General features: G+C 40.5%; 1 protein-coding gene across 11 annotated transcripts in view; it reads right to left on the bottom strand.

Annotated features, from left to right (window-relative positions):
• IKZF2 (IKAROS family zinc finger 2) overlaps window positions 1-14499 on the bottom strand; it is a 107785-nt gene continuing 93286 nt past the window's right edge. For 9 of the 11 annotated variants that reach the window (XM_019616897.2, XM_019616898.2, XM_019616895.2 and 6 more), the window contains 2 exons: window positions 11411-11554; window positions 1-6415 (listed from right to left, as the gene is read on the bottom strand). In XM_019616897.2, the coding sequence (XP_019472442.1) occupies window positions 5691-6415; window positions 11411-11554 (869 nt within the window). In that variant the 3' untranslated portion in view covers window positions 1-5690. The remainder of the gene's footprint in view (window positions 6416-11410; window positions 11555-14499) is intronic. The other 2 variants (XM_019616901.2, XM_010713305.3) reach the window with 1 other exon arrangement.

Genomic DNA, 14499 nt, shown 5'->3' with positions numbered 1-14499 from the left:
GCTTTTTTTTTTTTTTTAACTGCAAATAATATTAGGATGGTCACTGCTGACCAACAGTATGTCTCATGATGTAAAGGAAAGGGATTCGCAGCAGGAGAGCATAGGCAGCTGTACTCCCAAACAGGGATCCATGTGAGCAGGGCAGTAAACACCATTCTGAGGGCTGGATGTGAACTGAAGTAACTGGGATTGCTGCATGAGCCTAGAACAGGAAATTGCCAATGCTCTCCCTGGCCGATCCTTCAGCCCTTTTCTTAAAGGGATAAAAGAGAATACTGTCGCTACAGAGCAAATTCTGCCTCTTCTTTCCCTAATTCCTTATCCATCCTCCCAACAGGATGGTCAGCCCCAGCAGACATGTGCCAAGGAGCTGGCACTAGACTCAACCTGTGCCAGCACTCGCTGATGCTGCAGGTAAAATCATCAGGTCTGAAATGAGGACACCAGCCCGCCAGGAAAGCACCAAAACAATTCTGCACTTCTCATCCAAGTATGCCAGCTCATAAACCCATACACAAGGGAGCAAGCTCCTGCTGGTCTCCAACACACACCTCTCCCTCCCATAACATCACCCAGATGGGTTTCTCCTTGCTCTGTTCCAACAACTGGGGTGGCACTGGCATCATGGTCTCATCTTCCAACGCTCAGTCGGTTGGGATCAGCCCTATAGACCTGCTCCAGCTGGATGCTGGATGCATCTGGCCAGGATGACTGCAGCTCTTCCCACTCCTGCAGCCTCCTCCTGCACACCTCACAGCTAAACACTAGCACAGCTCCCTCCCGACCCAGCAGCCTGGGATCTGCCTTGCCCATGGTACGAGAAGGGGTTTTTACTTTGGGTTGGCTCTTGTTGTGCATTCTGAAAGGGCAGGGCAAGATACCATGAATGACATGGTCAACTTTCAAAATGCGTTTTAAAAAGGCACGTTTACAATAAAGCATATATCTAATTATATAATACCATATATATAAATATACTTTCTCAACATCTCCAACTGCTCTAGACCGCAAGTCATTGTTGCCATCTATTTTTGTTTTTAAAGGATACTAAGCCAAGCAAAGATGCACATTTCTAGCATCAAAGTCAATTTCATCACACTCTTCCTAAAATCCCCTCCTTGAGTTTAGTTGATTCAGGTAACAGTGCAGCCTCCCTTATCCCTCCTTATTACATTATAATGCACAGCCAGAGTTAAGTAAAAGGAATATTACCTCTTGAAGGAACTGCATTAGCACTGCTCCTGTCCTTGGCTGAAGTAAGCACCTTTCCCTACATTGTCTCCAAAGCTTTTCTCTGGAGGAAGGACTGTTCTCTGTCATCTTTCACAACGTGATCTCAAATAAGAAAATAAAAAAACACAACAGTTCAGGACCTAGACAAGAGTAATAATACCCTACTGAAGGCCAGTTTTCAAGGGTTTGGTTGGGTTCATGGTCTTCCTCTTCCTCCTGACAGCCCCAGTTTAGGAGTACCTTTGTAAACAGAAATGTGGGAATTCTTGAAAAATAGAGAATTTCTTCACCTATAAGTAAATATACACTACTTCCACATGGCAACTTGTGAGCTGTCCTCTCAGATTGCAGAAATTACTACTACAATTTAAGAAAAACAAAAACAAAAAAAGGCCAGTTTACAAATTCAGATTCTTTCTCTGTGGATCAATAGTTGTTGAAGCCCGGACACCTTTCTCATCAATTCATAGATGGAAGCACTTTTTAAGGAGAATAAAATTATTTTAATCTCATAAGTTACTGAGTAAAGAGCTGGCTTTGCTGAAAAATGCTATATATTTTGATGTGCACTCCTAACTGACTGCAATGAAGGGTGGCTGTAAAATCCATTGACTGTAACAGCAGATATATAGATAATGCCCTTTGCTCCAGGAATATGGATCACATCAAGAGCACAATAAGCAGCCAGGCTTCTATGAGAATTAATAGGCTTGTGCTACTCTAAATTGAGGCAGAATCTTGCCATTTTGGATGTAAAAAGAAGCGAAAGGCTTTATTGGCAGGGATGTTTGCAGAAATGGCTTTTTTTTTTCCTTTCTTTTAATATAATGAAAATGAGGAATGTTCAGGAAGCCAATTCTGAATTTGCAAATGCACGTTCTTAACTGGAAACCCGATTCCAAGAATTTCAAGAAAGTCCAATAAAAGTCAGCCAGGTTCGATTTCAAACACCGAATACTTAGAACAATTGGATTTGCAGGCCAAGGATTATCTGCTGAAATTCCTAGTATGCTCTGAATGACTAATGAATTTGACAAAACTCAACAGCTTTTCTTCGAAAAGCTTGCATGCTTCCACAAAGGGGCAAAATGACTTACATAAAAACTCTCCATTAGTTTTTCCTAGGCCAACTAGGCATCTGCTTTTGAGGAACCAAGGATTGCTCCCTTCTCTCAACAGAAATGCCAAGTGGGAACTGAACACTAAAACAAACAGTAGTCCAAAACTTTGTTCAAAACTCAAATTGGAACTTAATCTCTTTTCTTTCCCTAATTCTAGGATGAAAAACTTCACTGAGCCTTCAGAAAAGGACACTGATAATAGAAACTAATGCAATCACTCATCTTCTTGCTCTCCAAAGAATGAAGGTTTTGGAAAGCAGTTTTAACAGTGTGTCCCCTTCCTCGTTCTCTGCTCCTGTAGCATCGACACACAGTACTTCTCCCATACAATTCCTGCATGCTGCCACTGGAATCAGGAGTTCGGCTTGACTGAAGCCAGCTACAACACAGCTGCGTCTCCCTCTCTGATGACTGAAGCACCTATAGGATATACACTGCAGAAGGTATTGATGAACCATCAGCAAATGAAAGAGCACTCTAACAAGCTGTGAATATAATTGTGAACAAATTATTTGTGGATACACAAACGATGGTCTGCCTTTCCCCAATCCCAGTGCTTTCCCAAGCACAAGCACAGTTTTTTTTAACACTTGTTCCCTAGTGCTAACTCTCTGAAAAAATCCAAAGCCCACATTCTTCCCACTGACCGGAGGGGAGAAAGGACTGTTAAATCTCCCACAGACAGAAAATGATCCTCAGCCACCCTTCTTTTCGTACAGATGAGTCTTTTCAGAGCCCCAGGCAAGCCCAGTGACTTTCAGCATCCTTCCCTTTGCACAACGTTCCTAAACACCCTTTGCTGCCCAAGCAGAAATAACAACTGCCTCCCCCCAACCCCTTGTGACGTGCGGTAAAAGTAACTCCCTTCTTCTGGATTTCCAAACACCTGATGATGCAGAGCACAGCTCCTAAGCCATTTTCCATTGCTCCAGTGAACCAGCCATACAGGAAGGAAGCCATGCCCTACAGCATCTCCTTTTTCTCCTGCACCAACTCATTTGATTGCACCAAGCATAAGGGAATGAGAACAGCCTGGAGGACAGCAGCAACTTTCTCTATGTTAGAATAAGGAAAGAAGGAGGAGGAGGAACCCAACAACGTTTAGAACAATGTTGGGAATAGGTCTTTAAATCTGTCTCTCCAAAGCCCGTATATTCCCAGCCTTGAGAGCTCTCACATTACACCAGATGACATTTCTCTCCATATTGTATTATAATTAATAGGCTACTGCAAGACTTTACCAGCTCCTACTTAATAGCATTTCAGTGCTGGGAAGCAGTCATCAGGTAATCTGGCCATGATCTACTGTATCCTTTCTAAACGCAGGTTCTGGCTGCCAAGAATGTCACCATAAAAAGATTTCAATCGATACCACTCAGCTCCTACTTTCAAATACTCCAGGTCTAGGAAGACAAAGAAAAAAAAACCAACCAAACAGTACCCTCCAAACAAAGAGTAAACTGGCACGTGTATGGTGTACGCAGATTGAAGTGAGCAGATGGGAACTCATTATGGCCTGATCTTGCTCCCTCTCTTATACTTTAGTTACTTTATATTTTGGAGCAGGTCTCACTGAGCGCATGGAGACCACTTGCATGGAGGGGGTTAAACTCATGCAATTCTTTCCATTCTCAAGCTGTGCTCTTGTTGCACAACAACAACATTTCAATTGTGATTGGTACAAACAGTTGGGTTTCAATGGCAATCTGTCGCATAGGTTTAAGCCCAGTTTTTAGCTGATGCAACCTGCAACTTGGGTGGTTGCTGGCTTTGTTACTTTTGGGGAGAGAAACAAAGGAAGGAACACATAAATAAATTATGAATAGAAATGAAATTTGAATTGAAATCAAAGCACAGAACCTCCATGCATCAATTGCTGAAGATGCAGGGAAGGTCATATGCGATTGTGTGTTTGCAGAGCTGGTGTGCTCCCCAAGAGCAAAGGCCATTCAGCAAAACCTGTGCTTTCACTCCTATATTAAAGGACAGTTGATGACATGAAAACAAAAGGAAGTCACTGGTTCAGCAAATAAGATGTCAAGTACAGAAAAAATGATCAAGACTCAGATTCTGATGTGCCTAAAGTAGTTGGGGGAGCTCCATTAAATTCAGTGGAGCTAAGAGGATTAATGCTGGCCGATGATCTTGCCCCTCGTTCTTTCTCAGCTGCCAGTATTAGTTTAGGCTGTTGCCTAGAGGTTAACACTGTGATAATAGAATGAGAAAGTATTTATATAAGTGTATATAGATACAGAATTATATTAAATGAACACTTTGCTAGTAGTACTTTTGTTATTTTCAACTCTGTCATTTTAAAATAAAACTATTTTAGAAGAGCAGCAGAACCTCTTGAGTAAACTACAGACTCTCACCCACTCCTAGGCCACTTATGGTCCCAGAAGCAAGTTTAAACATTATTTGTAAATTAGATTTTTTTAAACCATAGGGTGTATCTAAATAATTAAGGCTCCCAAGGGTCTCTAAGAAGCCAGTGAGTCAACACATAGGCATGGAGTAACAGCAAATCAACAGTTCTAAAAAAGGTGCTTCATAAGTTAAGGAAAATAAAAATGCAGAGCCTCAGACTTAACCACAGAAGGCCCTCAGACTTATGAAACTAAACTGCTGTTATGTAGTACAGTGTTAAGACTTACGTTTCTTTTCTTTTTTTCTTCTTTTTTTTTTTTCCCTTTTTTTTTTCCTTTACATTCTAGAGAGGCAATACACACTGCGTCCAGGAAAAAAGCTCACCCTAGAAAGTAATTTTGAAAGGAATGATGATTTTGATTGATGCTCCTAAGTTCCTAAGCAGTTTTGCTTTAAAAATAATTGTTCATTCTGCAAAATAAGGAATTCCAGCCACCGAAACCCCACGCCATATCTGCACATAGAAAAAAAGGCTCTCCTCTGAAATGTTTCTGTTTGTCTGAAATTACGAATGAGTGGCAACTCGTCAAGACTTTAAAGCACCTAGCAGGGTTGAGCAACATCCCAAAATAGGACATGATATACAGCTGAGACAGAAACAGACTGCCTTTCAGCTCCCACAAAAAACACATCAGGTCACTCCCCAACAAGTGACAGCAACAACAACCCCCCCCTTTTACCCTTCCCCTTCCTTCTTTCCATTCTTAAGCCGGGCAAAGCAAATGAAATTGAGTCCACAAAAAAAATAAGGTTAACAATAATATTAATTAAACAACAGCAACAACAACAACAGCAACAACAACAACAAAACAGGCGTATCAATGTCTGAGGAAAAGTGGGACTGTAAGTGCAGTATTTCTTCATGTGCAGTTCTTCTACTTCATAAGAGTCCCCTTTGGATGAGAAGGCCTAGTGGAATGTGTGCTCCCCTCGAACAATGTGCGATGAGAACTCATAGCGGTCCTGGCTTCGGTAGCCACAGATGTTGCACTCCAGCGGGTCCCGGTAGCCGTGGCAGCCCATGTGGATGGTGTACATGACGTGGTCCAGGAAAAGAACGCGACAGTGCTCACACTTGAAAGCCCTGATCTGCTCCCCTTCTCCATTGATGACCTTGTAGATATCCTTTAAAGAGCCCTTAGAAGCTTTTGTGGCATCCAAAGCCTTGGCATCCTCCTTCATATAAGCCGGGCTTGGCTTCCTCTTGGGGTTTAAGGCAGAGTTTCCTTGGTAGGACTGGCGGTCTTCGTGGCTGCTCTCTGAGTCAGTAGAATCCAGGCAGCTATTGCTAGGGGAGCCCTCTCTATCTTGGGTTCGACTCTTTGGTCTGATGAGGGAGATCGGGCCATCCATGTTATTCTCGTGACTGTCAGCTGTTTCCCTGCTAATGGGCCTTTCTATCCTGTTAGGATGATAGACCTGAGCATAAGGTGAGCTGCTGACTGGAGCCACCTCTGCAATTGTGCTTGGTGTGTGCTGCATCAGGGGGTGAAGTGAGTCAGCTCCAAGGTAGGCGATTGCATTGTGGATGGCTTGGTCCATCATTTGAGACTGTATCAGCTCAGACTCCTTCTCATAGGATAGGTTCATATCAAAGTGAATATCTGGATAGCCAAGTCTCATGAGCTTTTCACCTAAAGGGACAAGAGGAAATGAATGAGAAAAATCCATGCAGTCACTCCAAGGTTTCATTGTAAAAGGGATGAAGGAGGACAGAAAATCTCAGCTTGAAGCGAAATGCACTCCAGAGTCCAAAGCTGGCCACAGAATGAAGCAAATAATGTGAGCACCTGACATCTTCTGTCCAAGGTAAAGTACTTCTGCTGCTCATCCCCTTAATAAGAAAATACCTACCCCCAATTAGAAAGAAAAAAAAAAAAAAGACAAAAAAGCCCTGCATCTGTTTAGGTAGGAAAACATGAAAGGTAAATCACACACATAGCTCAGTTTGATTTGGTAAAAGGCAAAAGTGACCTTCATTGCCATAGGATAAACACACTTAGAATGATGATGAAAGCTGACTGATTCATCACTGTGTGAGTCCAAATTCACATATTTTCAGTGGCATTACAGGTACATGCAATCACAACCACAAACAGGTAGATTAAGCTAGTTACAGGGCATGATGCAGATTACAGATTTCCTTTAAAGTTAACAGACTTCCAGCTGCTTACATTGGGACACAGCGCAGCAGTACTGCTTTTCCAGCGATGGCTTTAGAGAGTCAGCAAAAGGAAAGTTCATATAATAACTCCTTTTAATTAAATAGAAAAGATTATATGCATAACCATATGTCTGAGATACAAGATACACACTCACCCACATGTGTTCACACACATGAACATTAGTTAACAGTTCATTTTTTAAACTGATTTTACGAAGTCTGATAAATAATTTTGGTGGGTTTTCACTGTCTTTGTTACTTTTCACTGCCTCAGAACATAAAACCACACTTTTCTTCAATGGTGTAAGCTAATTAATTCAGAGAATCAATGCATACAACTAGTTAGGCTATCCAAGAACTAAGAAACCCAAAAAATCTATTACCTTTTGCCAAAATTGCTTGGAACAAAGTATGTATAAACCAACATAAGAAAGAAACAGAACTGTAATCCCAAATCTCTTCCAAATAGCATTAGTACATTTCAACACAGCTATCATTCGGCATTTTATTTTAGGCTATAATAATTCCTTCCATTTAGTGTGGCTTATCTTAAACTGATGCACAAAGAGAAATAATTTTACATTACCTGTGAAACAATCAGGTTATCTTTGGAGATGATGCATCCCTTTTGCTTGGGAACTTAGCCCTGATTAGCAAGGTAATTAAATGCAGGTTTAAAGAAAAGCACGTGAATATTCCTGGTCTCTTCAGCAGTACTGCTAGTGTGCTCGTGATTAGATACTATGTTTATATATCTAGATACATTTCCCTAAGGCTGGCTGTGTTACACTTAGAGCTCACAGGAAGAAAATATAACATAGAAAACTGTTTCTTTGTCATACTTGAGACATTTGGAAAAAAATACAGAAAAACCAAACGGTCATAGCTTTAGTTATCTAACATGGCTTAAGGATGACTCTTGTCAAACATCCTCTTTTCAGTACAATTGTGGCTGTCCTGCTGCCAATAGCATGGATGACATTTTAGCAGTCCACTTCCACTTGAAATGGAGCAGGTACTTCCCAGGTAGGGTGGGAAGAAAGCTGCAGGAGGCACGTGGTGTCTGGCATGGTGGGAGAAGGAAAAGAAAATGGAAAAGCCCCTCAGACCCTGTCACCTGCTCTGGTCACCCATATCAGTCCTGTATTTGAACAAGGAACTGGATCTGGTGGGAGGGTTTAATCCATTCCCCAAACATGCTCTCAATCCTTTGTAGTCTAGAGAGATCAGGAAATAACACTTGTCCTTTATGGATGACTTGGATGAATGACGCAGACATCATTTTGATTCCTTTTTTTCTTCCACATTTAGTGATTCCACCAGACAGCAGAGTAAATAGTAAATTGCCAGTGACCTGAATTATTCATTCCTTTAATTATGTTTCAAAGATGTCAGAGCCTTAAAAAATGGCATGACACACATAAAAGTAAAATAAATAACGTGGGGAGAAGAGGACATAAGATACAGAGCTCAGAAGAAATAATAGCAAATCAATCTAACAGAGTTATCAATTTTAATTCCTCTTCAGCCAAACTTATACTTAAGACTAATCATTTTAATCATTTTACATTTTCATTCCAAACTATGCTTACATTCTGTATATTCTTGTCCTACATTACTCAAGTGGAAAAATAAACACTCTCCACTGTGGATCATCTTGTGACATTCAGAACAGGTTTCTGAAGCTAGATCAAGGATCAGAGTCACATCTGTCCTGTGATACCTGCATTTTGTCAAGTATCTACAGCAAATGCAATCTCTGACACTCTGGAGAAAGCCACAAGAAACCCTGGAAAAATCAGTTACAGTATTTACCACTGGATAAGTTTCTTTCTGACCCTTGGAGATTGCTGATCAGAAAGAGCAGTAAAGCATCGATAGATGTAGCATGCAAAGATTTGAGCTTATGCTTACATGACCTTCTCATAAACACCATTAAGTAGTTTTGGAAGGGTGCCCGATGTATGCATAGGAAAATTTCCTGCAATCAAGAGAACCATTACAAGTTCTTCCTGATAGAGTTGAACAATATTTCACTGGGGAGAAAATGGGAAGAAAAGTGAGGTCACTGTGAAAAAGAAAGGTAGCAAAGCACAGGCTCTGCTGGTTTTCAGCTCAGACACTGATGCCAGGAAAGATCAGAAACGGCAGAAAAATAAGATACGGTAAATATGAAAGAGGACACACCTTCCTCTACGGCTGAATCTGGATAAAAAGCTGCACGTCACATAGAACTCTGAATTCCTACCTCAGAAAAATGGAATACCAAGATGATCCGTTAGGGTTATAAAAGAAACAACTTCATCTTACAATGAAAAAGTACACCCTACTGAAGAGAATAACATAAAGCTACAGCGTATCTCATGCAAGGATTTCCAATTGCTAAGTTTGCCTTTCAAGACAGTAACAACGTATGACCATAAGCATGTGAATGGACTCTTCTTTTCTGGTCTGAAAGAGAGGCTGTCATTTGCAACCTCCAGGAACTGATTTTATTTATACCACTCAGTTGTGAGGTACACTTGTAACATGCAAAACTATACTGCTTATGGCAGCAGCATGAGTACTCCAAAGCAAGGGGAAGGAAGAGGGCCCCCACACCCTCGCAGATGAATTCTGTACCCTTGCAAAGATAACCTTTAAGAGGTATTGCAAATATAACTACATCTGAGTTTGTGCACAACTAAAGGGGAAAATAGAAAAAAAAGGTGAGGTGTGAACTGCCCTTCTTCCTTTCTGGGCTGTAAGAGGTCTGAAGTCTAGCACATCAATTTATATGTCAGCACAGACAACTATTTCACTGCTGATCACAATGTGCAGGGAAGTACAGCACTTACTAAGACAACACTATGGAAATCTGCCATGTCTACAATCTGTTACAGCTGGATTTGGTTTGACAGTAGAGAATCCTGCTCCTGTTGTCAGCCTTTTCAGCCCTAACTTGCACCACAGCAGTAAATTAAAACACAATACAAACCCTCCAGTAACAGCTTATAGTAATTCATTTCAGATCACTCAAAGAAAACAGATTAAGAATTAAGCTTTTATCTCAGGAAGACTAATAACAATATAGAAAAGAAACAGTTGCCCCCTAGCATTCCTTGCATGGGTTGGATTACTTCTTACCAAACCCTGTAAAGAAGGTGATGGAAAAGAAAGGGCATGAAAATTTTTAGTCGGTGCATGGAAGAAATCTAGCACTTGTATTTTAGGATGGCCAGCTGACTGTGAGCAGTCAGGTCAGTGTGTCAGTGGCCCCAGGTGAGATGCTGCATGCTGCTAGCCCTCTACAATTCAAAATCATGTAGGTTAGCTTAAAACCATCCAGAGCAGTGATTTAACAAACCCCTCTGAATCTCCATTTAGCCAAGGGGCAATGACTTTTCCTAATGGCTGTCTTAATTGCCTACAGTCCTTCAATCCTCTCTCCGCAGGTGTCCTCAGTTGTATACTCAGAATGAGTATACAACACCCTTAAAATCTATATATTGTCCTTCTAGGGAGTGAGTGTGGAAAACACATATTGCCTTAGTTCAGCATCTAGCAGCAAATACTTAGCCCAAATAACTCTGTCTTACCTCACCTCCTAACAAGTTCAACACTGCCTCAGTGACTGTGAAAAGTAGATTTAAGCTACAACTCAACACCAGTAACATTTTCCATGCCATAGAATCATCGAATCACTCAAGCTGGAAAAGACATTAAAAATCAAGTCCAACCACAACCTAACCATACTACCCTAACCCTAACAACCCTCCGCTAAATCATCTTCTTTTACGAGCTGAAGAACTTTAAGATGTCAGGATACAAAGCAAAGTAGGAATTCTGGGTCTAGGACTCTAAATTTGGTAATCAAAAGTGATCTAATACTGTTTTATATTCACACACTAAGAAATTTATCAGGTGCAGAACACTGCACTTGGAGCAAGCACTTCTTCTAACAGAAGCAATGTGATTTTGCTTCCTTATGCTAGTATTATCAGACCAGTTGTTTGCTAACTCTCAAGAATTACGACAAGTTACAAGTCATGAGATAATTCTTTTTTTTTTTCTTCACACACACATATGGAGGCAGATAATTACATGAGTCTTACTTTTTTACTTGCTGAGTGAGGAGAGGAAAAAATGACAAGTCTTTGTCAAAAAGACAAAGGGTCACGGAAAAGTTAACTAACAAAACAAAACAGACTTAAGGCACAGTAAAAAGCTCAGGATTTTGTAAGTAATTTTTTGTTATTATGGGGACCTCACTTTTGAATGGTCTGGACTGGCAAAACTAATTCTATTGTTTTCAGAATTTCTTGCTGTGCTTTAACCCATCTCAACTGTTGCCCCTCCCCACCACAATCATGTTCTGAGAGTGCTACTTTTCCCCTTGGTTTTTTTTTTTTTTGCTATCTTTCACAAGTCACTAGCAACCTACAGCTACACTCTAAAAATAATAAAAGGCGTATCTCAAGCTTACCCACAAACTTCTGTGGGGTGGAGCTTTTACGCTTTCCCAAGTTGCTTGTCAGCTTCTCTATAACAGCAGGTCTCTCAAAAGGCACCATAGGAATATTGTTGTCCATCACAGGCTCTTGTTCCTTACAATCTTCCATAGGAGGTACTACATAAAACCAAAAAATTGTATCAGACAAGTCTGGTCTACACTTGACAGATGACACAAAACATTTGAGCTCTGCTGACTGTGCAACAAGAGCAACACAAAATAAAGCAAGATGCAAGAACACAGTGGGCATTCAGAGAACACTCCCCTTTGAGCAGGCAGAGCCACACTTCTCCATCGCCTGTCTTTGGGAACATCTTATTTTGCAGAAGCTACACATTATGTATATTAAAGGACTTGTTTTGTTCTGAATACAGGATGTCCCACTGAGGAGAAAAGAGACCTACTGGTACATGGCACTTCAGAAAATTCCCTCTGTAGATCACATTTTCTGTTTTCCTCCCTCCAGTATGATCCCATGTTACCAGTGTAACTTTATGGCTATCTTTGTGGATTCACTTCATCACCTTATCTTGTTTATCATTCTTATTTTCTTATTACACTGATCTCAATGACTAGAAAACATACAATGGTTTTGCATTCCCTAAGACAGAGGCTTCCAAAATGAAGACCATATTTGTTAAGGTTTCTTTTATTTCTATCTATGAGACTAATTTCACCACACATTGCACTGAAATTGCAGGATTAACATTATATGGAAATTCCCTTTAGAACCAGTGAAAGAAACTAACAAGTTTTTGAACTAAAGCTTTTTTCCCATCAGACCTAACAATTGGTAAATGCAAGTCTTTTGCATCTCTCCTCCCACTATTTGCAACCTCTTACAGACACCAGAAGGGTCTGTAAGAACTGAGAATTAAGCTCAGAAAGCCTGAGTCATCCACGATACATGTCAAGTGTGATTCCATGTGTAGCTCTTCCCACTGCCCAGCAGCATATTGCTCCTCATTCTTCTTTAGAAGTACCAGGAGAACTCTGAGGAGGATCAAGCACTGCCTATGTGCCAGTGAGATGGTTAAGGTATTACAAAAAAAAGTTATTTGAGAATGAATAGCAGAGAAATAGGAAGTGGGATGATCTGCCAAAGAGTTCTTGTGATTTGGAAGCTGCGAGTGTCCCATCACATTCTCTTCATTAGGTAAATCTTCCAGTGGAGTCACAGCTGCTATTGCAGGGGTAGTAGAGAAAGGCCAACCTCCATATCTTCTGCTAGTTCTCTCCCACTACTTCTACTGCAGCCTCTGGTGTCATTTCTTGTTCAGTTACCTTTTCTTTGTATTGTGAAATGAGCATCACCAGCCTGCTTTCCTCCCTCCCGTATAACTTGACTGCCTTCAGGATCCTAATACAGAATAATCAGTCATCTGTTCTTAAACATGTAGCTGTTTGCTAGCACATAATACATGAAAAATGAGGTGTTAAAAGCCTCATCTTTGCTTTCTTTCTGGTAAGGAAGAGCAAATACCAGGCAATCACAAAACAGAGTATCTGCTCAGGTGAACTTGTCAATTCAGACATTCATAATAAGAAAACATAGCAATTTATTCATTTGATTCCATTTGTGCCTCTGCTGCTAGGGCAAGCTGAGTACTTCGAGTTTTAGAATCTCCCATATGCTATAAAATGATTTACTCTGCTGCTTTTTTATTTGTACAGGATGCTCCCCCTGAGAAACACAATAGTTTCTCATTTACAAGGCAGTCATGCTGGCATCAGTGAAAGAGGAAGAAAAAGCATAAATATGAAACAGATCGAACATTGCAACAAACTGGGATGGTGTTCAAGTGACCAAAGTAATACCCAGTGCAGTCTGGGAGGTCCGAAATATTATCACTGATATGGCTAAATTCTTAAGGTTATGCAAACACTCTTTGTTTAGAGCTATCTGCACTAGTTCTACTCAAGTAGTTATTGAGATTTTATAAGAAAGGAATGATTACATCTGCTGATTTTCACTAGGAACTGGTGTCTGACTGTCCTTTTAGCTTAACAAATAACTGTGTGAGAATCCTGGTTTCCTACTCAGTGGCTGTAAATGTCCTCACTGTGATGGGACAGGTTTGGACATGAGTGCCACTTCAAGAATTTCCAGTCCTTGGCATGCCAGATGCACAAGACTTGAAGTGGGAACCTAGGCAGGTGCAGGGGGCTCTATATATCTCATACAATGACCTGCTGTCTTTGTAGGACTTTACCTGCCCACAAAATCAATTGAAAGCCTAATTACTTTCATAGCTATCTGATTTAACCCAAAATTTAGTGACATTTGTATTTCCTATACAGATTAATAATGAAATAATTCTACTGTTGGGCATATGTGTGCAAAATTTCCTAGATGGAATTTGAAACCTTTCTTCCACAAAAAAAAACAAATAGTGCTAAAAAAGACATCTGTTCTTTTCTGAAGCAGGCAAAAATTCTGCTCGGACTTTTAAGACTAAAACCATCACCAGTAAAAACATTTTCTTTTCTATATTGTATGCTGTAAATTGTCTCCTGCCTCAGAACTCATCTCCACAACCACTCAATCCCACCAGTATTTGAGTTGAGGTGAGAGTAAGTTACCAGAATGTGCATCGCTACATAGACTTCCTGGGAAGGAGGAGAAATGGAAGTAGCCTAGGTGTGCTTCATTACATTACCTTGGGTAGTAGGAGCTAGAAGAACAGCTGACATGTCATAACTAGCTTTGATACAACTACTTATTTTAACCTATGAAATTATGGTGTCACCTCAGGAAGACTTTTAATCTAAAAACAATGTATCCAGCTCATTAAAAGCCCAAGACTGAGAATGCTTCTATTAAGGGAAGCTTTCACTCTGTAATCAGGGTACATTCCTGGATGTTCACTCTCTCTGACATAGCTGATGTCCTCAACTGCAGTTAACATCAAATGGTGTTTTCAAGCTCAAACTCTCAATACGCAAACCTGGATGGTCTCCAGAACAAAGTCTTTATTTCCCTGAAGACATTAGTGTTAGGGTCGTGGGGATAATTTTCAATTTTCTCTTCCTCATTTATAAGAAATCACACATTATGTTAA

Source organism: Meleagris gallopavo, chromosome 7 (assembly GCF_000146605.3).
Source record: "Meleagris gallopavo isolate NT-WF06-2002-E0010 breed Aviagen turkey brand Nicholas breeding stock chromosome 7, Turkey_5.1, whole genome shotgun sequence".
Lineage (NCBI taxonomy): Eukaryota > Metazoa > Chordata > Aves > Galliformes > Phasianidae > Meleagris > Meleagris gallopavo.
The sequence above is the reverse complement of the archived record's forward strand: the minus strand, read 5'-3'. Positions and strand labels throughout refer to the sequence as shown.